Source organism: Nannobrachium achirus, assembly GCF_963921795.1.
Source record: "Nannobrachium achirus genome assembly, chromosome: 23".
NCBI lineage: Eukaryota > Metazoa > Chordata > Actinopteri > Myctophiformes > Myctophidae > Nannobrachium > Nannobrachium achirus.
The window spans coordinates 21,402,275-21,422,487 of NC_137830.1; the positions used below are offsets into that span (position 1 = coordinate 21,402,275).

Sequence of the window (20,213 nt, forward strand, 5' to 3'; positions counted from 1 at the left end):
CTTAATCCAGAGCGACTTGCTATAAGCAAGGTTATAATACATCAATACAATAAGCAAGGTAATACATACTGCTTTAAACATTGACTGCTTTAAAACGGTTGCTAAAAACCCACTTGTTTTGCAACATTGCGAGCACACACATGCGCGCGCACACACACGCACGCACGCACGCACGCACGCACGCACGCACGCACGCACGCACGCACGCACGCACGCACACCATGACTTCTACAAATAATTGAAATTTCACAGTGTGTGTTATGATTCTATGCATTTTTATGACTTTAAACTCATTATCTGTTATTCAGTGTAAATAAATCATTTCAAAATAAAAATCTCTTACACTGTAATTTGCATTTAATCTACGTGTGTGTGTGTGTGTGTGTGTGTGTGTGTGTGTGTGTGTGTGTGTGTGTGTGTGTGTGTGTGTGTGTGTGTGTGTGTGTGTGTGTGTGTGTGTGTGTGTGTGTGTGTGTGTGTATAGCACATTTATAAGCTCACAACGCGTCACATAGATTGTAGATTTTAAAAATGCCAATTATTTCTATTTCATTATTAATCACCTAAATCGCCAAAGTAAAGTGTAACTAAAGCTGTAAATATAATGGAAGAAAAATAGTTTACATATTAAGTGTTGAGAAAGGCAACATGTCAAGTAAAGTGAGAGTACCTTGAAATTGTGTTGGACCCCGAAGTGTTTCGGTTGGAATCGATGGGAGGCGAGCTTGTTTGAGAAGAGCCAGTGACCCTCAGCATCCTGGCTCCCAGAGCACTGAGTCTAAGCCACGTTAATTCTTCCCTCCTGCATCCTCAAGCCTCCCCACTTGTTCATCCTCAGGTTAAATGTTAATTGGCCATGAATCCCGGAGCTTCATGCCGTTTTAATGACCACACTTCTCCTTTACATGTGTTTTCAACACATGTTTTGTATATTTTCCAGTTTTAGTTTTATTTTGTTTTCACCCATTAAGACCTGAGGCAGACTCTACAAATTGTCTTCTAAATCCTTCCAAGGTTTTTGAAAAACGCTTCTTTGATCAGTGGTACTCAAACATTTTCATGTCAAGGAACCCCAGTATTTGGCCACGGACCCCCATCTCAAAATATATTGTTCCAGGGACCCCCAGAAGCTAAGATTTGAGTTATATACACATTCAAAAATTTGCACAAATTTTCAATTTTTTTCAAAAATAGCAGATGTACAAGCTGCCGTGCTACGAGCTTGTATATCTGCTATATTTGAATTGCTAAAGTAAACTGACAAATGCGTTCCATTATTATTATTATCTTTTTTTTCTGAAAGCGATGGATGATTTGAAACAGCAGCTTGGGGCCCCTCTTTCTCTGCGGGCTCCAAAGTGACAGATTCACCCCGATTAGAAAACAAAATGATAGATAGCACAATGAGTTCTAACATGTTCTTGTCCTCTTTAAATGGTAGCTTGAACTCTCTGGCCAGACGTATCTTGCAGTTAATTTAGGATTTGGGAAATAAACGCACCAGACTGCCCTTTTCCCACAAGGGACTATAGCATTAGATTTACCCCAGCTAAATTGAATTTAATTCAAGACCTATCAGACAACTATCTTGCCTCATTGGGATGGGAATGCCAAGTTGAAAATCATCCACGCTGCCAATTTTATTTTTGGCATGAGAATAAAGCTCACTTCTAATACGATTGATGTTACCAATTGATTCATTGACGCAATTAATTAACTCAAGCCCTTTATTTGCAAAACTAGAAAGGTGCAGTCGGCAGCCGTTGCTTTTAAAACAAGCTAATAAATTATCGTGGTCTCACTTGATTCAGTGCTCGGTCTCTCTGTCTCTGTCTATTTTGTGGGCCATGTGCATGCATGCTGTCACAATGTTTCTAGCGGTGGTGGAAAAAGTACTCAAATGTTTTACTTAAAGGTGTATTCAGTGATAATGAAAGTTGCCGGGGGTCATCTTGTCCCTTACTGCCCTTACAGCGTGGAAATGTTTAGTTTTTTATAGATTTTTACACCATTACAATGTTCTCGTTTTGATCGATTAGACCCAATCACTGAATATCAGTAGGCCTACGTCTCCAGCTTCAGGATATGTATGATACTGATTTACTACGAGACTGTGGCATTTTATGAGTTCAGTAGTTTACAATCTAGGCATTTAGCAGACGTTCTTAATTCAGAGCGACTGTGGTTCTCAAAACTTTTATTTTGACCATCATAACTAAACATCATAACATAACTACGGCCATACTCTACCCTGATGGTCCAGGACTGGCTGGCCACCTCAGAAAACCAAATCTAGCTACCGGTATGCTTGCAACACGGGCCATGGTGGAAGTCCTTAAATGGAAAATGTACCAATTATATTTTTATTTGAATGAAATACAATCACTGAATATACCTTTAAGTAAAAGTATCAATATTTGAATGTAGAAATACTGTTTCAAAATGTAAAAGTACAAAAGTATTTGCATCAAAATGTACAAGTAGGTCCTCCGCCGTTATGTGGGAACTTTTCTTTTTGTACATTTAAATTAAAATTGCAATGAAAATGCTTCAATCTGGTGCACTTTGTGATCACAATTAAGAGAGGCTAGATCTATAAAGGACACACATCATCAGTGTATCAGCATCTTTACTGTGCTTTACTGTGACAAAGTCCAGTAAACTGCAATGGTAAGGACAAGTACAAGGCTTATGCCGTCCACTCGGCACTCACAGATATAGAAACAGGGACATCATAAAACTCTAGCAAAGCCAGCAATCTAAGACACAGTATAGAGTCATTCGACACAATTGTCACTGCTGTCACAACAAAGAAAATTCTAAGCTACAGCCATTGACTAAAAATGTACAGTCACCAAATCTGGACTTTATGACTGCCTACAAAGAGGCCAGAAATGTAGCTCATGTCATTTCTACTCTGAGGAATGGGGAAGATTTTAGTGGAATTTATAAAGAATCGATTGATGTGATCCCTGCAAAAAAAGTGTGTGGCAGGTAGTTAACTCATTGACTGCGCCGCCACGAGTTTCCCGAGTTATTCTCGTTGTCTGAGGCTGCGACGCCCGAGTTTCACGAGTTGGGGCTGTTTTCAAGGTTTATGCAAAAGTACACTTTCCTCTAGCCTGTGACAAAATGTCATGTTGCTATGATAAAAGGGTGGTTAAAAATCACACATCAAAGTCAGCTTGTTTGAAAACAAAGGAGAAATCGACCTCCCCATGAACCCAAAGTGAACTCATTTATCAGGACACGGCTCCGCCGACACAGTGCGGCGCGGCCGCAGCAGTGGTGGTGTCAGACAATGAAAACAAAACAAGCAGATCTTCAAGCAGACCATTCTGCATGAATCAAAAACATTTTCACTTGAAAAGCTGTGACCTGCTGCACTGAGTCACCCTAACCCACACACAGCTCCATATATACACGCAAAAAAGTTCAAAGTCTCTACCACAAAAGTTTACCAAAACAGCAAGACAACAATGGCTACATCAGAGCCTCGTAGCAACCGCCCGGCCTCTCAGGCCTCTCTATACCAAAACAAGCCAACACAAACACATCAACAACACAGCAACACCTCCCCGATGAAAGCATTCACAAATCAACACTCAAAATGTTATAAAAGTTTCAACATGAACTTACCTCAGTGTGAGGAGGAGAGCGTTGGTGTAACACACACATACAGAGAGAGAGACAGACAGATAATTCCAGTGCCGTTTAGTGTCCAGTAGATCAGCAATCCTATAGTTTCATTCGTGTAGTTTTCTTTTTTCGTTGTTTGTGAGCGGGTTTCATGCCCACACCGCGGAAGCCTAAGGCCCCGGCCGGGCGCAGCAAGCGCCCAACGGCTAGCCATGGTTCGCCGGTCGCCTCTGGTTCTGGTTCCCGTCGCGAACCAGCCCGATCCTGCACTGGACGCGGGCGAGGTATAGGGCCTCCATCGAACCCCGGTCAGACCACCATGGATTCCTTTCTAATCGCCAATTTGCCCCGTCCGGAGACGGATACGGAGTACGAGACGGAGGAAGAAGAGGCGGCGTCGCCGTCCCAACAACACACACCGCGGGCAGACACGGCTCCACTGCCCGCACTCCTCACGCCGGAATCGGTGGCTCGCCGTCCCGCGAGGCCACGCGAAGAACGCTCTGCCATGCCCATGTCGCCGAGAGATAATATCGAGACTCACTATCTCTCCCAGTCCCAGAGTGAGATGTATGTATTATCCTAATCCATATCATTGATCCATTCAAAAACAGCAGATAGCAGTGCAAGTTCACAGCGCATCACTTCGTAGCCTACTTTCCTGAGCTAACTTTCGCTAAATTATTCACTCAATCAAATGATGAGGTCCGTGTCCGAGGACTTCTCCTCTCCGATGCAGATGATGTCATCGGCAGCACTGGTGATTTTGAGTGGCACCCCCCGGAGAGCAAAGATGACTCTTTCTTTGCGCGTAAATTGTGCACATGCAGCACACATTGCGCGCGTGCACACACACACACACACACACACACACACACACACACACACACACACACACACACACACACACACACACACATGGAAACAGAACTTTTCATTCAATTTGAGGAGTAAATCATTTATTTTATTTTGGTATGCGTTTTCAGAAGCTGATCAAGGAAGTGCTTCTCTGTCAGGCACTGGGACACAGAGACCTTCAAGCAAAGGAACAGGCAAAGGTAAGATAAAAATAATGATATTTTATATATATATATGTGTGTATATATATATATATGTGTGTATATGTATATATATATATATATATATATATATATATATATATATATATATATATATATATTATATGTATATATATGTATATATATATATATATATATATATATATATATATATATATTATATGTATATATATGTATATATATATATATATATATATATATATATATACACACATATATATATATATATATATATATATATATATATATATATATATACATACACATATATATATATATATATATATATATATATATATATATATATATATATATATATATATATATATATATATATACATATATATATATATATAAAATATCATTATTTTTTATCTTACCTTTGCCTGTTCCTTTGCTTGAAGGTCTCTGTGTCCCAGTGCCTGACAGAGAAGCACTGGTGATGGAAGCACTTCCATCACCAGTGCTGCCGATGACATCATCTGCATCGGAGAAGTCCTCGGACACGGACCTGTACACATCATTTGATTTTGGTGCCGCCTCTTCTTCCTCCGTCTCGTACTCCGTATCCGTCTCCGGACGGGGCAAATTGGCGATTAGAAAGGCATCCATGGTGGTCTGACCAGGACCGGGGTTCGATGGAGGCCCTCTAGCCCCTCTACCTCGCCCGTGTCCAGGGCAGGATCGGGCTGGTTCGCGACGGGAACCAGAACTAGAGGCGACCGGTGAACCATGGCTAGCCGTCGGGCGCTTGCTGTGCCCGGCCGGGGCCTTAGGCTTCCGCGGTGAGGGCATGAAACCCGCTCACAAACAACGAAAAAAGAAAAAGAAAACTACACGAATGAAACTATAGGATTACTGATCTACTGACACTAAACGGCACTGGAATTATCTGTCTCTCTCTCTCTGTGTGTGTGTTACACCAACGCTCTCCTCATCACACTGAGGTAAGTTCATGTTGAAACTTTTATAACATTTTGAGTGTTGATTTGTCAATGCTTTCATCTGGGAGGTGTTGCTGTGTTGTTGATGTGTTTGTGTTGGCTTGAGCTTCACCGAAGCCATTGTCGAAGCCTGGTGCACCCCGCGACCCACCCAACCCCTCTGGCCCGATTCTCGGACTGTGAGGAGGTCAGCCCATGTCCCTGAAAAGATACCGCCCAGACCACGAAGGAGAAACCCTACAAGGGTCTGCTACATCTGCAGCAAAATACACAAGAAAAGGAGTGAGACCTCATTCTACTGCCATCTGTGTCTTGTGCCTTTGCACAGGAGGCTTTGTTTCGAACGGTACCACGCAGAGATTGACTATGAGCATGCAAGCGGTGCTCGACGTCGATGATAGACAGACACATTTTGATGACATGAGTGTAGACATACTGTGTACCGATTTGCGTGATTTTAGGGCAAATTCTGTAGGAGCAGTGTCCAAAAATGTGTTTGAAAAAATCGGCCTGATGGTGGCGCTATATGGGACAGATCCATTTTGATGACATGAGTGTAGACATACTGTGTAGCGATTTGCGTGATTTTAGGGCAAAATCTGTAGGAGTAGTGTCCAAAAATGTGTTTTGAAAAATTGGCCTGAAGGTGGCGCTAAATGAGAGCTCCATGTTGATGACATCAGTGTAGAGCAAGTATGTACCGATTTGCGTGATTTTAGGGCAAAATTTGTAGGAGCAGTGTCCAAAAATGTGTTTTGCAAGAATCGGCCTCAAGGTGGCGCTAGAAGAGGGGCATGTGAGAATTGATGGGTGGAGGTTGTAGTTTGGCAGGCAAGGAGTGTGTGTGCAAAATTTGGCATGGATCTGGGCAACGGTTGCGGAGATACGATGTGACGTGCAAAAGTGTGACGTGTGACGGACGGACAGACAATGTGCCCATTACACTGTAAGAAAATATTGTTTTGTTTCAGATCATAAAGTAAGCATCTCATGTAATAAATAAAGAGCTGTGAGTAAAAAAAATTAGTTGTTTGCTTGAAAAGAGACCATTCACAAAAACGTATTTTTCTCCAGTTGTTATTCTGAGAGGGCTTGGTTTTGGTGAAACAAGGGTTTTCAAATGGCTATAACTAAAGAAGTGTACATGATACAAACATAATTATTTTTTCTGTGGAAACTAGAAGTTATCCTCTTTCCTCTGGGCCATGGCATGACATAGTCATCATTAGACAGAATTAAAAAAAAAATGGTAAACATGGTAAGAAATCAAGAAATGCTTGGCAACCTAGCTTGATAGTTCACTTTTAATGGTGGCAGTCAATGAGTTAACAACAGAGCCAACACATCATCACAATCAATAGAAGAACATTACAGACTCACACTATTTTACCATTTTATTGACCATGTGACAAGCCAACTTAATACCAGGTTAGTGGAAAACTCTGAGCCAGCTCTGCTTGCTACATACCTTGTACCCTCAGCTCTGCCCAAACTCACTAAACAAAAGGAAGAAAATTTGGTGTCATGGTATAGAGAATACCTTTCATTCTTTGCGTTAAGTAGAGTTACTTTCATCATGCAAGTCCGGGATGAATGACAAATAATATTAGTAACAAATGAAGGAAACAGCCCGCTGCCCAGCACTACATTACCTGGTCTGCTTTTGCAACAATTAAGTATGTATGAACTTGAGTACTCTCGAGTCGAGAGAGACCCTATGCCAGTGTGCTTCAGCTGATCTGCAACCAACAACTAACTATGCAGTCACGTACAGTACTTATTGCCCCAATGTCAGTGTTCTGATAAATCATAAAGAGCTCTGATAAACATTTCTCACCGGGCCGCTGTTCTCTCTCTCTGGTGGAAACAGGCGCGCTCGTGGTCCAGGATCATATTCCGTTTGAGGTAAAAGTACTCGTATTTTCCCAACACAGCGTCCAACTTCTGATCAAACGCTGTCTGTTTCTAGTCTCCCTAATTCATTTGGGCAGTCGAATGCAAAATTATCCGGGGCCCGGGAGTTATACTTGGCCATCTTTCTGAAGCGATGATACCATGTAATGAGTTTCAATGTCCACACTAAAGTAATAATCCAAACTTAGGCTTTAACTCCGGACAGCAAAACAACAACAGAACAGCGTGGTCCCCAACTCTATGGACTGATGTGATTACTATAGCAACGGACCTGCTTTACGGCAGTGCTGTGATGTTCTTAAAGGCACAGTGCACTCACATGTAAAGCCAGTGTGCTCCCAGCCTACCATGTCATCTCCCGTTTTAACACATCGACTGCCCACTAGGAGGCGCCAGTCATCCCCTCTGAGTGCCCCCATAGCACTTCCATAGAAGAATACGAGGCCCTGTTGCATCAATGCATGCATGATGACGTCACTTGGTCACATGAGCGCAGACAGGATGTTATTGTGTAACTTACTGTATGGGCTAGTGTTGATCATAGCTGTTCACTGCCGGTCAAAATTTGGACATTTTGCCGCACGCGGCCACAGTTTTAGCCATAAAACAAACATCGGAGATAAAGGGCTTTAAAGATGGGGAAATGCATTGGAGTATACGGAGAAAAACGGCTGCGCGATGCTCTCAGCGTCGACTCGAAGCGACTAGCGGCTAATGGGCTACATCCAGGCGTAGCCCCGACCTAACGGTGAGATATAAAGTTATACTGTAATTACAGTAAACGCGTCCAACGCGTCGTGGGCCTCCAGCGACATCAAAGAAATTGTCGCGTTGACACCTCGTGGGCACCCGCTGTGTTAATATCTATGTTGCACCGACTCGCACAGATCTTTTTTTTTTTTTTTGGTCGGCAAAAATACAGAGGTCATGACCTCGGTGACCTCAGCGCTGGTTACGGCCCTGTGTGTGTGTGTGTGTGTGTGTGTGTGTGTGTGTGTGTGTGTGTGTGTGTGTGTGTGTGTGTGTGTGTGTGTGTGTGTGTGTGTGTGTGTGTGTGTGTGTGTGTGTGTGTGTGTGTCTGTGCGCGTGCGTGCACGCGCGTGTTTCTGTGTGAGGAATTGTAGAACTGTTGTTAAAAAAAACACAGGGCATGTAAATCTAAACTAAATGAATAGAGTCAATACGTGGACCTGTACAGTATGAGTTGTCCATATAAAGCACTTACTGTCTGTACGTATGAACAGGGACAGCTAGGTCTGCATTCACAAAAAATATTCTAGTTAAGTTAACGTTGACAGTTTGGAAACATATGGCAGCGGCATACAAACAGTTTGTCCCTGGTTGGTCCAGTGGTTTGTGAGATTAGCTGAAGACTCATGCACACTCTGACAAAGACCAGGCACGTGCACACATAGACATCAAAAGGGGCTTGAGCCCCTGCCCTTTTAGCCATCTGTAAAAAGTGCCCTCTCCAGACCATGAATGCAGTTTTTACTATGGTGAAAGAAATGCAAATGCCCTCTTTCCAACCCATAGCTGAAGGGAGCATTCAAGAAGAATTCTCTTGTCCAAACTCTCCTGAACTTGAATGCAGCATTGTATGTTGAAAGAATTGCCCTCTCTGTGTAGAAATATCCAGTATTGACTTGATTAGGCTTAGTTCAGTGTGCAAGCAGTGAACATAGCCGACCTCCAAGCTCGGAGCTTGGATTACTGCTATTTTCGATAGTTTCACCAAAAGGCCCTTTTAGAAATTTCAGCCCCTGCCTCTCTAACATTCTCTGCACGTCCCTGACAAAGACACAAGTGAAAACATAATATCTTGCCCCACCTTCAACTGGTGAGGATAATTAGACTCTTTGCATTGAATGCTTATTTCACTGGCAGTCCAATGGCCAAGCTCAACCCAATGAGCTGCACATAAAATATAGAAGATGTGCTCTACCCTTTAAAGGACTTTTTTTTTTAAACATATTTTAGATTGTGATTAGAGAAAAGAAAAGATGAGTGTTAAAAACAATTCATTTACTGCTTTCTATCGTTTTAGCCATTTTAGCTATTTTCATTTGGGTGCATGGGGACATGCATACAAGTGGCTAAATATGTATTTTCTATTTTTAAACACAATAAGCCGGCGATCTCTTTGCTGCTATTTACAGTAACACTACTGGCCCCCATAAGTCACATCTGCCCATGAAAGATTGCAATGCATTTTGGGAATGAGCTTATTGTGTCAAACAATATATGTGTATGTAGCCACTTGCACGTATGCCCCCACCCACTGAAATCAAAATTGTTAAAATTGCTAAAACGATAGAAAGTAGTACATGAAAACATTTTAACACTCATCTTCTCTTTTCTCTAATTGCAATCTGAAATATGAACTCTTGTTGTAAAATACCAAAGTTGTCCTTTAAGCAGTAGGGTAATTGTGACTATTTGGTAAAATGATTGCTACTGCCACCAAGACTCCACCAGAATGTGTGTGTCCTTGGCTCCATGGCAGGCTTACTGTTCGTGACAGCTTAGCCCTCGAGGCACGGTTGTTACAAGCAAAACAGCAAGGTATGTGCACTGCTCTCGAGCACAGCAAGCACTTTCAGCTCCGTTTGATTCACAGCTCGTTTTATGCTTTACTCCACCACCACCACCCTTGAGGCAAAATCCAGGCTGGGGGGCGCATCGCACCACTTCTCAGTTTATGGCTCTAACTTGAGAGTTACGGTCACATTTGGAGAAGAGCTGAAAGCTTAACAGCGAAATCAAAGTGGGGGGAAAATAGAGATGCACAGGGCCAAGGTCAGGCTGAATAAAAGGCGAGTATAAACGAGAGAGAGAGGGGAAGACAGCGGGAGACGAAGGAAACAAAACACAAAAGGGGTCAGGGATTCAACAGCATTGGAGGACGGTCCAAAGCACTAAAAGGTTTATACCTTCCAGGGTGCTATCTGAGAGCTCAGGCCTCCTGGCATGTTTCTCCGAGCAGAATGATTGGTTGGAGGCCCATTTTATATGCAGCATGGGTAATTAAATCGAGGATACAGTTCTGGAATCGATATGAGCCCATCCACATAAAACATTACCGTGGAGGGCAGTGTGTGTGTGTGTGTGTGTGTGTGTGTGTGTGTGTGTGTGTGTGTGTGTGTGTGTGTGTGTGTGTGTGTGTGTGTGTGTGTGTGTGTGTGTGTGTGTGTGTGTGTGTGTGTGTGTGTGTGTGTGTGTGTGTACACAATACTTGCATAGTGCACAGCCATAGGTGTGCATTTGGGTGCATAATGTATTTGTCAATGGATGTGTACGCTTTTATTCATGCGTACACGCGAGAATGGGACAAAGAGAGACCCGGAACGTGAGGACAGTCACAATGTGAGAGGGGGGGGGGGGGAGGGCAGCGCAAATTGCAAGTTAAGTTTTTATTATGACAGATGAGATGGGTTATTGGGAGCCTGGCAAGGCTGTTTGACTGTGAGCACCATTACGAGACAAGGCTGCCTTAAATCTGGGTCACCTATCAACTTAACCTCGCACTGGGCATCAGTGGGGGCCCTCATAGCCATATAATTATGCCTGGAATAAATAGGGCATTTGGCTGGTGGCACTATACACCACACACACCGGCTGCTTGATAATGGACGCCATGGAATCCTCTTGCATAATCTGTCTTCTCAATGTCCATTACCTCCCTCGTTTTTTCTTTTCTCTTTTCTTTTCTCCCCTCCCCTCCTATTAGCCCTTTTAGTTTGCGCAAGGCAGCTTCTCTGTTCTCCCACGCTTCCGTGCCTTGTTGTCTCGCTCTTTGCCGCCCTTGGGATTTGGGTCATGTGGACCCTGGAGTGGTTTGCAAGGAGGCGTTTTGCAATTATACGGGAGATAATGGTTTCAGCCAAACATTCTGATTGGTCAAAAATTGGTCAGACCCTGCAGTGCTCATGATGCATTCTTCAGTTGGTTTCTTGCTTTCTGCACATTTCTATTTGATGTAACCCACTGCATCCAGTCACAATATACTTGAAGCAGCCATGTGTTTTACTGTGATATGGAATGGGTTAGGGATGCAACATTGAATCTATTTAATCAATTATACAAAATAATCGATTTACTTCAATAATCAATTTCTATTTTGGGCAAAGTTAACTGAGGGAAAAGTAAAATAAATATGTACTGAAATTCTCACAGCGCATCACATTGCGATGCTTTGTGAGCTTGTAGGTCTGATGTTTTTCTCAATTTAGCATGAACACATAATAAAATAATGCCTCAGTGGCTAATGAATTTGTCGATAGACTTGAAAAAATGGTTTAATTGAAAAAGTTATCAACAGAATAATCAATAAGAAAAGAATCAATATCTGCAGCCCTAGTTGGTTTTGCGACATAACTCGATTGCACCCTGGCATGTGCCGACTGTACCATACCGGTTTACTATACACAATTGAATTTACAACGTCCTTGTACGTATTAACGGCATAGCACTGTAATTTCCTGTTTCCTCCTGGCCCCATGCAGCTCCAGTCTTTGGGTGCTGCGCCAGAGGCCGCCATGCTTCCCGCATTGTTCCTGTGTTCGTCGAGCACACCACTTCATCTCATCCCTCGCCAATCCCTTGAAAGTGTGAGCGGTGAGGTGGGGGGTCCGGATAGAGGTAAGAAGAAGGAAATTCAGCTGTTCAGGCACAGTTGTTAGCAAAACACTCCCCTAACTTTGGTTTGCCGGCTGAGCTGAAAGTGCCGACATGATCCGAGATTTAATTCAAAGGGAAACCGGCACAAAGTGGATGGATCCGCCGCAGACCAATTAGAGGGCATGAAAACGCACTCTCACAGGGAGAAGACGTGCCTCTGACAGCCGCTCCTTTCTCACGCTTGGCCTGATTGGCCATTTAGAGCTTGTTACCAAATACTTTCACAGACCCTAAACTGTCACCCAAAAGCAGGAGGGCGTGAGCTAGGTTTTTGTATAGGAGATGAATGGCAGCATCCAAAAAGTGGAATTTGTATAAGGGGAAAAAAAGAAGAGTAATGTTTGTTCCCATCTTTCCCATTATCGTAGTGAATTCTGTACAACTTGTCTTTTATTAAAAGCAACGGGAGTTCCGTCTCTTGCTTCCCCCGTTCATTCCTTTTAGTCGCAGCTAATTAATTTGAAGAGGCCCTGATTAGCATAATGGAATTGTCAAAGGAAGGCATAGTCTTTAAGAAGAAGAGAAAAAAAAAAGTATACAAATGTGGGACAGCTGTTGGAAGCTGTGCGCGTGTGTGTCAGACCTCATGCACGCACGCGTACGCGCGCACGCACGCACGCACACACACACACACACACACACACACACACACACACACACACACACACACACACACACACACACACACACAGCACAGCACATTTGCTGCCGCAGAGCTTTGTACAGTGGATTATGTTGTTTTATTCTTCTGAATCTCCTTAAATGAACCTGTGCCCGAAGACATTTTTTCTCTGCTGACCACGTATGGTCCAAGAAGGCATGTTTTCAACTTTCCTACTCCAGAAAACAAGCCGTAAGATAATGAAACTTTGCAAGGGTGAGGGTTAGTGTTGAAAGCTTTACGAAACAAACTCATTTCAGATAAATTGCAAAACCTTTGCCTGTGAGAATGAATGATGGGAGCTTAAAAACACGTATCTCAACTACCAAAGAAAAAAGAGAAATGAAAACTATCTCTCCCTTTGACTCGATAGAATCACAATGAATTGTACGCTGGAACTTTGTATATTTACAAACAGGAGTGTCACATATGGGGTCACAAGGGAGGGGAAAAGTGGGACTGAGTTACCAGGGCCCAAGTCGTGAAAACCTGTGCAAATCTTTGAATATATGTATTTTTTAAGCAAACATTTGTAACTAAAATTTTGCTCCTGGGGGGTCCCTGGAACTAAATATTTTGAGATGGGGGGTCTGTGGCCAAATACATATCATTTTGGGGATCCTTCACAAGAAAAGGTTTGAGCACCACTGACATAGAAAGGGGTCCGCTCATTGTTCCGCCGGTCCGTTGTTCTGATTAGCGCCGGCAGATTAGTTACTCGTCATGGTTACTGAGGTTAGGTTTAGGGTTAGGGTTAGTTTTAGTGTCGGCATACCGGCCTGTCGGCATATTGATGCGGACCCCATAGAAACATAGGTTTTTCAAAAAACCTTAGAAGGATTTGAAATATTCAAAGACAAATTTCAAGATTTTTCTAAAATAGCAGATCGCAGCGCTGTACTTGGTGCCGCGCTGAGCTTGTATATCTGCTATTTTTCAATAGTAGCATGCAGGGCCCAGAATTTGGTGCGACACCCCTGTTGACAAATACCTATTTATTAATTAGAAAGATGCAAGTGTGAAATTGCAAGTGTGGTTGCCTTAACATGAGTCACACTGGCAAATGAATTGCGTCTTACCATTAGAACTTCCCTATTCAAGTCATTGTGGAAAATTAAATCACCAATAAATTAATGGCCATACTGTATATGGAGATCATTGTCAGTGCTTGTCCCCTTTATGCCCATATATGGAGATCCTTGATGTCATCAATATTAAGCCCATATCTTGAAATGCCCATATATGGACATAATGTGTCAGTCTCATGACGTCAGACATCTATGATGTCACAATCTCCATATTTGGGAAAAGTAAAATTTTTGCATTTTAAGTCAATGGAGAAAATGAATTCACTAATACATTAATATAAATTAAACTATATGTAATGTATCTCTTAGCAAAAATAAGAGGCGGACCGATGAAGCCGGTCGATTTGACATATGGCCCAAGTGCGTGCCACCAAAACTGTGGGAGGAGTAGCGTGGCAAAATAAAGTTTATCTGTAAAGATGGAAGGAATAAAGTCGGACAAGTACTATAGTCTGGTTGCCCCACTCATTATTTTGTCTTTCAAAAATTAGGTGGGTCATGGGCCTAAGGGTGAAATGAAGTTGTATCAGTTTGTTTTGGGACAATTGGGAGGTCTGAAGCTTAGGTTTTATTGACAATTTGACATTGAGTTGTTGGAGAACCAAGAGGTTCCAGCGAGAGTCTTGAGAGCACCTTTGTTGACAAAAGAGGATATCCTGCCCAAAATTCATGTTCTTTGATGAGCTTGAAAACATTTACTTATTTTATTTCTTTTTTTCATTTCATTTTCACAAGTGACACACTGACACCTATCGCACAGGTATTTACTAGGGGTGTAACGATATAGTAACTGTATCAAAATATCGTTTTTAACTTAAAAAATCGAAGTATATCGAAATGAAAACAGCTAAAATCGAATCGTATAATTTTATTTTGTATCGTATCGAATCGGCAGAGCAAAGAATCGATTGTATCGATACTACCTACTTGTGCATTGTATTTAGCATTTTTAAGAAGAAAAAATTAAAAGGAGGGGCTTAATTACTTTTCCTTTCCATATAGCTACACTGGTCTATCGATAAATGTGTGTAATCTCTGTGTTCCTGTCTTTTGTCAAGGTGCAGGTTTGTCAATATACAATGTCTCCATGTATTTGGCAGATAATTACTGTGTTTACTTATTTATATCCATAATAATACATGTTTCCCCTAAAAACCTGCACTATCCACACCTTTCACACAGATTTAATTTCTTTGCTAAATAGTTACTATATCGGTTTTAAATAATTAAATCGAATCGTATCTTATCACCATGAATTAACCAATATCGTCCATGTATCTTATCGTCAACCATGTATCGTGATATGTATGGAATTGCTATTAAAATGTATCGTTACACCTCTAGTATTTACACATTTTGATTGACTTTCAGACATTTACGGAAAGGGTTCGCTTCTTAAATACTCTAATTCTGCATGAGTCTACAGGTCTGCTCTCACACCAAAACCTGGTCCTGTTGGGGGTTCTGTCAGACTAGTCAATCCACCTGCAGGCTCACAGGAGAAACGGCCATTCCTAGGGCCTGGTAGTGGCATCCTGCCTGCTTTGAGTTCATCAATGATATCGTCCATGTCCTTAGGAGTAAGATCCTCATAATAGTTATCATTGATCTGAACCATTGGAGCGTTCACACAAGCACCCAGACATTCCACTTCTATTAGTGTGAACATCTTGTCTGGTGTGGTCTCTCCAACCTTGATACCCAGTTTGTTTTGGATGGCCTCCAGTATGCTGTCCGAGTCACAAAGCATGCACGGTGTTGTTGTGCAGATCTGAATGAAGTATTTCCCCACTGGCTGACGCAAGTACATGGTATAGAATGTTGCTACCTCGTACACTCTCATTGGGGCAATTTCCAGCACCTCTGCAACCTTGTTCATGACCGAGACAGGGAGCCACCCGTGCTGCCTCTGGGCCAAATCCAACACAGGGAGGGTGGCTGCTTGCTTGTGTCCGTCTGGGTAATTTGCAATGATTGCCTCGACGCGCTTTTTGTTTTCCTCTGTGAATTCAAAAGGAGTGTCTGCATTGTTGTCAGGCGTGTCCCTGTGCACAAAGATGCCTCCAGCTCCAGCACGTGCTGCAGATTGATGCAAACTCCTGACTTGTCTGGCTGTTCGCAATACAGCAGACCGAATGACGGAGGATAGAAACATCTTGAAGCGAGTTTAGTTTAGTCTTGATGTCGTTTAACAACAGCGACCAGGCACTACAATGGCCGAACACATCAGTGTTATTCCTCTTGATTCGACCTTTGTAAGGGAATGTTTGGACCCAAAAAGAAGGGACTTCTGTATAACCAAGGTAATGACTGTTTGATATCGGAAAGCCACAAACAGATTTTGCCGACTTCAGAACTATATGGATATCTCTGTATCAGTCTGTCTCTGCATTGCTTTTATGCCTCTATATGGACTGTGTATGTTATATCTGTCTGTCTGTCGATCGGTGAACTTGTGATATCACAGAGCGATGTCAGAGCATGAGATCATCAATGACACCAGCAATGTTCATATACGGTAGCTGTCTGCGTGCCAAAAAAGCCCATATATGGGCATGTTATTTTTGTGATTCCCACAATCGACCCAGGAACGTCCCTGAAGAAAAGATCTATGTGCAAGATCCAAAATCCATGATATACTAAATAAACACTGTGGCGCTTAGCCATCATTGCCTCAGCTATTCAGATTGTTTGTTTGTTCACCTTTCAGTGCCGTTGGACATATCATATCTCTTTCCACAAGTGGCAACCAAAAGCTCCTCTGCAAGAACAGTGAGTCAGAAAAGCGGAAAGCCAGGAGCGCTCATATGAGGCTGACAACGGGCGGTCCCTCAGCTATTACCTGAGACCGCCATGGCTGGTTTCCTCAAAGCGAGGGGGGGGGGGGGGGGGGTGAGGAGTGAGAGGGAGCCACAGGAGGCTAAATGTTCTGTTTTGGCTCGTCCGTTTTGATTTGCTCCGAGCGTACCGCTGCCCCAGTTTGACATACAGTATTAGACTTGTGGATGTTTTTAAACGTCTTTGTATTGGCACCGTTAGTGGAGGGTGTTTACCCCTCTTTGCTGACAAGCAAGGCGTGTGTGTGGCGGGACGAGGTAAAGTGTGGCGGAGCTACAATGTCGACAATATGAATAAGCAAGTGCTTCTGGGTGTGTGCTTTAGTTTTCGCTGGTTAAGACAGGCTATCAAGACAGCTTTTTTACACAAGGTGCATGAAATGTTATAGACTTCAGACCACAGAGACATGGCCGCTTTATAACTTGTCATTTTGGACAGAAAACAAATCAGTTAACATAAATCACATGAACCCTTGCAGCCCCATTCAGTTAATATATAGCAGATCTACAAGATTGAATGGTTATTTCCTATCTAGAGGGTAAAATCGCACCGGTATCAAACAAGACACATGTGCATATCTCCTTGTATGGGCTGTTCTGTCCGTACTGTTAGTTATCTCCATACATGGAGTTCCGTGCTCATTCCGTGCTCCTACATTCGATGCTTCTACAAACAGAGTCAGACGTAGGAGTGGTTAGCACCACTCAAAAATCGCACCTGTGGTATCAAACAGGACACACGTGCATAATCTGCATATATCTCCTTGTATGGGCCGTTCTGTCCGTGACATCAGCTGTGGTGATGTCGTTCTCTGCGTACTTGGTCTTGTGTGACGATAGTCTCCTACTGCATACGGACATAGGGACATACACACAAAGCCAGATGTAGGAGCAGTTAGCACCAAGTAGTTCCACTTCTTGTTCCAATAGTGGCACAAGTAGAGCCCTGTTGCGAATTAGCTACTAAGTACTCTACTTAAGTAGAATTTTTAGATACTTTTTCACATTTGTATCACTTATACTCCTACTCCACTTCAGAGGCAAATTATGTAGTTTTTAATTCCAATACAATTATTTGACAACTTATGTTACTAAAATAGTTCCAGGCAGTGGTGGAAAGTAACTAAGTAAATGTACCCAAGTACTTTACTGTACTCTTTTGTGGTATTTTTTGCTTTACTGGAGTTTTTCCAATTTTCAATACTTCTACCCCACTAAATCACAGAGGCAAATATTGTAAATTTACTCCACTACAATTATTTGACAACTTTAGTTACTAGTTACTTTGTAGATTTTCATTATTATTACAAAATATACTGTACATTCACCTATTCAGCCCAATTTGAACTTTGGGTATTTGAAATGAGCCATTCTACAAGCTCACAAGTCACAACATGTCACATAGTATACATTTTATGTTATGATAATTGTGAAACAGGACATTCTGCATAATGAGTACTTTTACTTTTGCTACTGAACTTGTTTTGATGCCATTATTTTTGTACTTTAAAGGCAGGAACACATTGTACGATATGGAAGTGGCCGGGGACTCGTAGGAAGTATTTCACACTATACAAATGTCTTTCTTCAAATCGGCTGTCATAATATCGTTGAGGTTTTCACTACACGATTGATCCCAGAGAAGGGATCACACATTGCAAGACATTACACAGGAGTCATGGCCGAGTTGTAGACAAGACGAGAGCGACCCCTTTGGGTGTTTTTGGCTAAGGGGAGGTATTGGTGTTGGGAGAATGGACATAAGCAGCATGACACTCAAGGATTGGTGAGAGGGTCGGGATGTTTTGTTGTGTGCGCTCACTCACGCAAGTATTCATTTGTATTTTGGGTTTCTCCCTCGAGGCTGCCACCTTGTGGGTCAAAAGTGACGATCCAAAAACACAGATAGAGTGACATCTAGGGTTGGGGGCGGTAACCGCCGTACCGCCGTACCGCGGTATACCGAGGCCTACCGCGGTGTCAGGGTCCTTACCGCGGTCAAAATAGTCTATTTTTTATTGAAAACAAGCGAGTTTTAAAACGGGGGAGAGGCGAGGACCGCATGCGCTCCATGCCGCTCTGCTCTGGGCCGCGTACCACAGGTTTGGAACGTCTATGGTTTGGAAGCCACATACGTCACTCGAGTCTACACAGACACAGCAGCAGCCTCGTAGTAGGGAGCACGGAGAAGCGTATTTCTCTGACTGTAATCCACACAACACAAGTATGTTAATACATACCTTGTGTTGTGGCAGTAGTAGACCTACCTTGTGGCATTTTGTTTTTTATTCATACGGATTACAGGCGGAGCGCGGACCGCGTGGACTAAAAGCGAAAATGAAACTATATTTTACTTTTCCCACTGCGTCGCGCCGACTCGCCCGTTGTGCCCCGTCGCCGATTTTATAACCTTTTCTGTCAAGTCTTGTCACTAAAACCTGTATATATCAGCACTCAATCGCTGCGATTTCAGACGTGCACGTGAGTTTAATCACTGTACACGATCTGATTACCCGTCTCCGTCTCTCTTCTGGTTTGTTCACACAGCAGTCTGTGTCTTAAAAGCCCAAGTAGCTACCGTTACTATGGTATCCCGACACTGGCCGACAGTGCAGATCTAAAAGCTCAGAACGCCTCGCGGATGCGACGTGTTGTGAGCTTGTAGATCTGCTCCTTTCAAAGCCAAACCTGCTGTGCTGTACGGGGAAGTATAACTCGGGCAGTCAGGCTGTGGAGAGGCGACTTTTGGGAAGACGATTGCAATATTTTGGCTTATCGCCGAACCTTTTATTAATAGATACGGGGGTGCGGTAATTACCGCAATACCGACGGTAAATGGGAAGACGGTAATCGCGGTAACAAAATGTCGATACCGCCCCACGCCTAGTGACATCATATAATGATCTCCTCCCCTTTTACCATTCACCCAACACTGTGGGTGTGGCTAACTTCAGCTGGATCAACACCCACCTGACTAACCACGCGTACTTAATGAACTGGTGGGTGTGGCCACACAAAAACCTAATTTTAACTCTTTCTGTACACTTGGAAAAAAATCTTCCTCCTAGTATATTCACAATACCTGATAATCATGTTTTAGGGTGGGGGGGGTGATCATGGCACCCCATTTAAACTGAGGATTATGTCTCTGCCAGAGGTCAACCTGTAGATCCTCCTTTTCTTGTGTCCATGTGTTATTGTGTTGTGCATTTTTTTGTTTTCTGCGTCGTTTTCGTTGGAAACATGCTGCATTGTCTTCTCCCCTGTTTGTTTTGGTTTTGATGCACAACACAACACATGGACCCAACTGGTTCAAACTGATGCTTCTCCCAGTGGTTATGGCAGCCCAGTCGGCGCTCGGGAAGCTCTCG

General features: G+C 42.9%; 1 protein-coding gene across 1 annotated transcript; it reads right to left on the bottom strand.

The window, feature by feature from the left end:
* Positions 1–15,425: 15,425 nt before the first annotated feature.
* Positions 15,426–16,160, bottom strand: LOC308308721 (NADH dehydrogenase [ubiquinone] flavoprotein 2, mitochondrial-like; the record flags this gene model as incomplete). Its single annotated transcript, XM_080754172.1, has 1 exon — positions 15,426–16,160. One exon carries the CDS (start codon positions 16,158–16,160, stop codon positions 15,426–15,428), a length of 735 nt encoding a protein of 244 aa, XP_080610298.1.
* Positions 16,161–20,213: the final 4,053 nt, after the last annotated feature.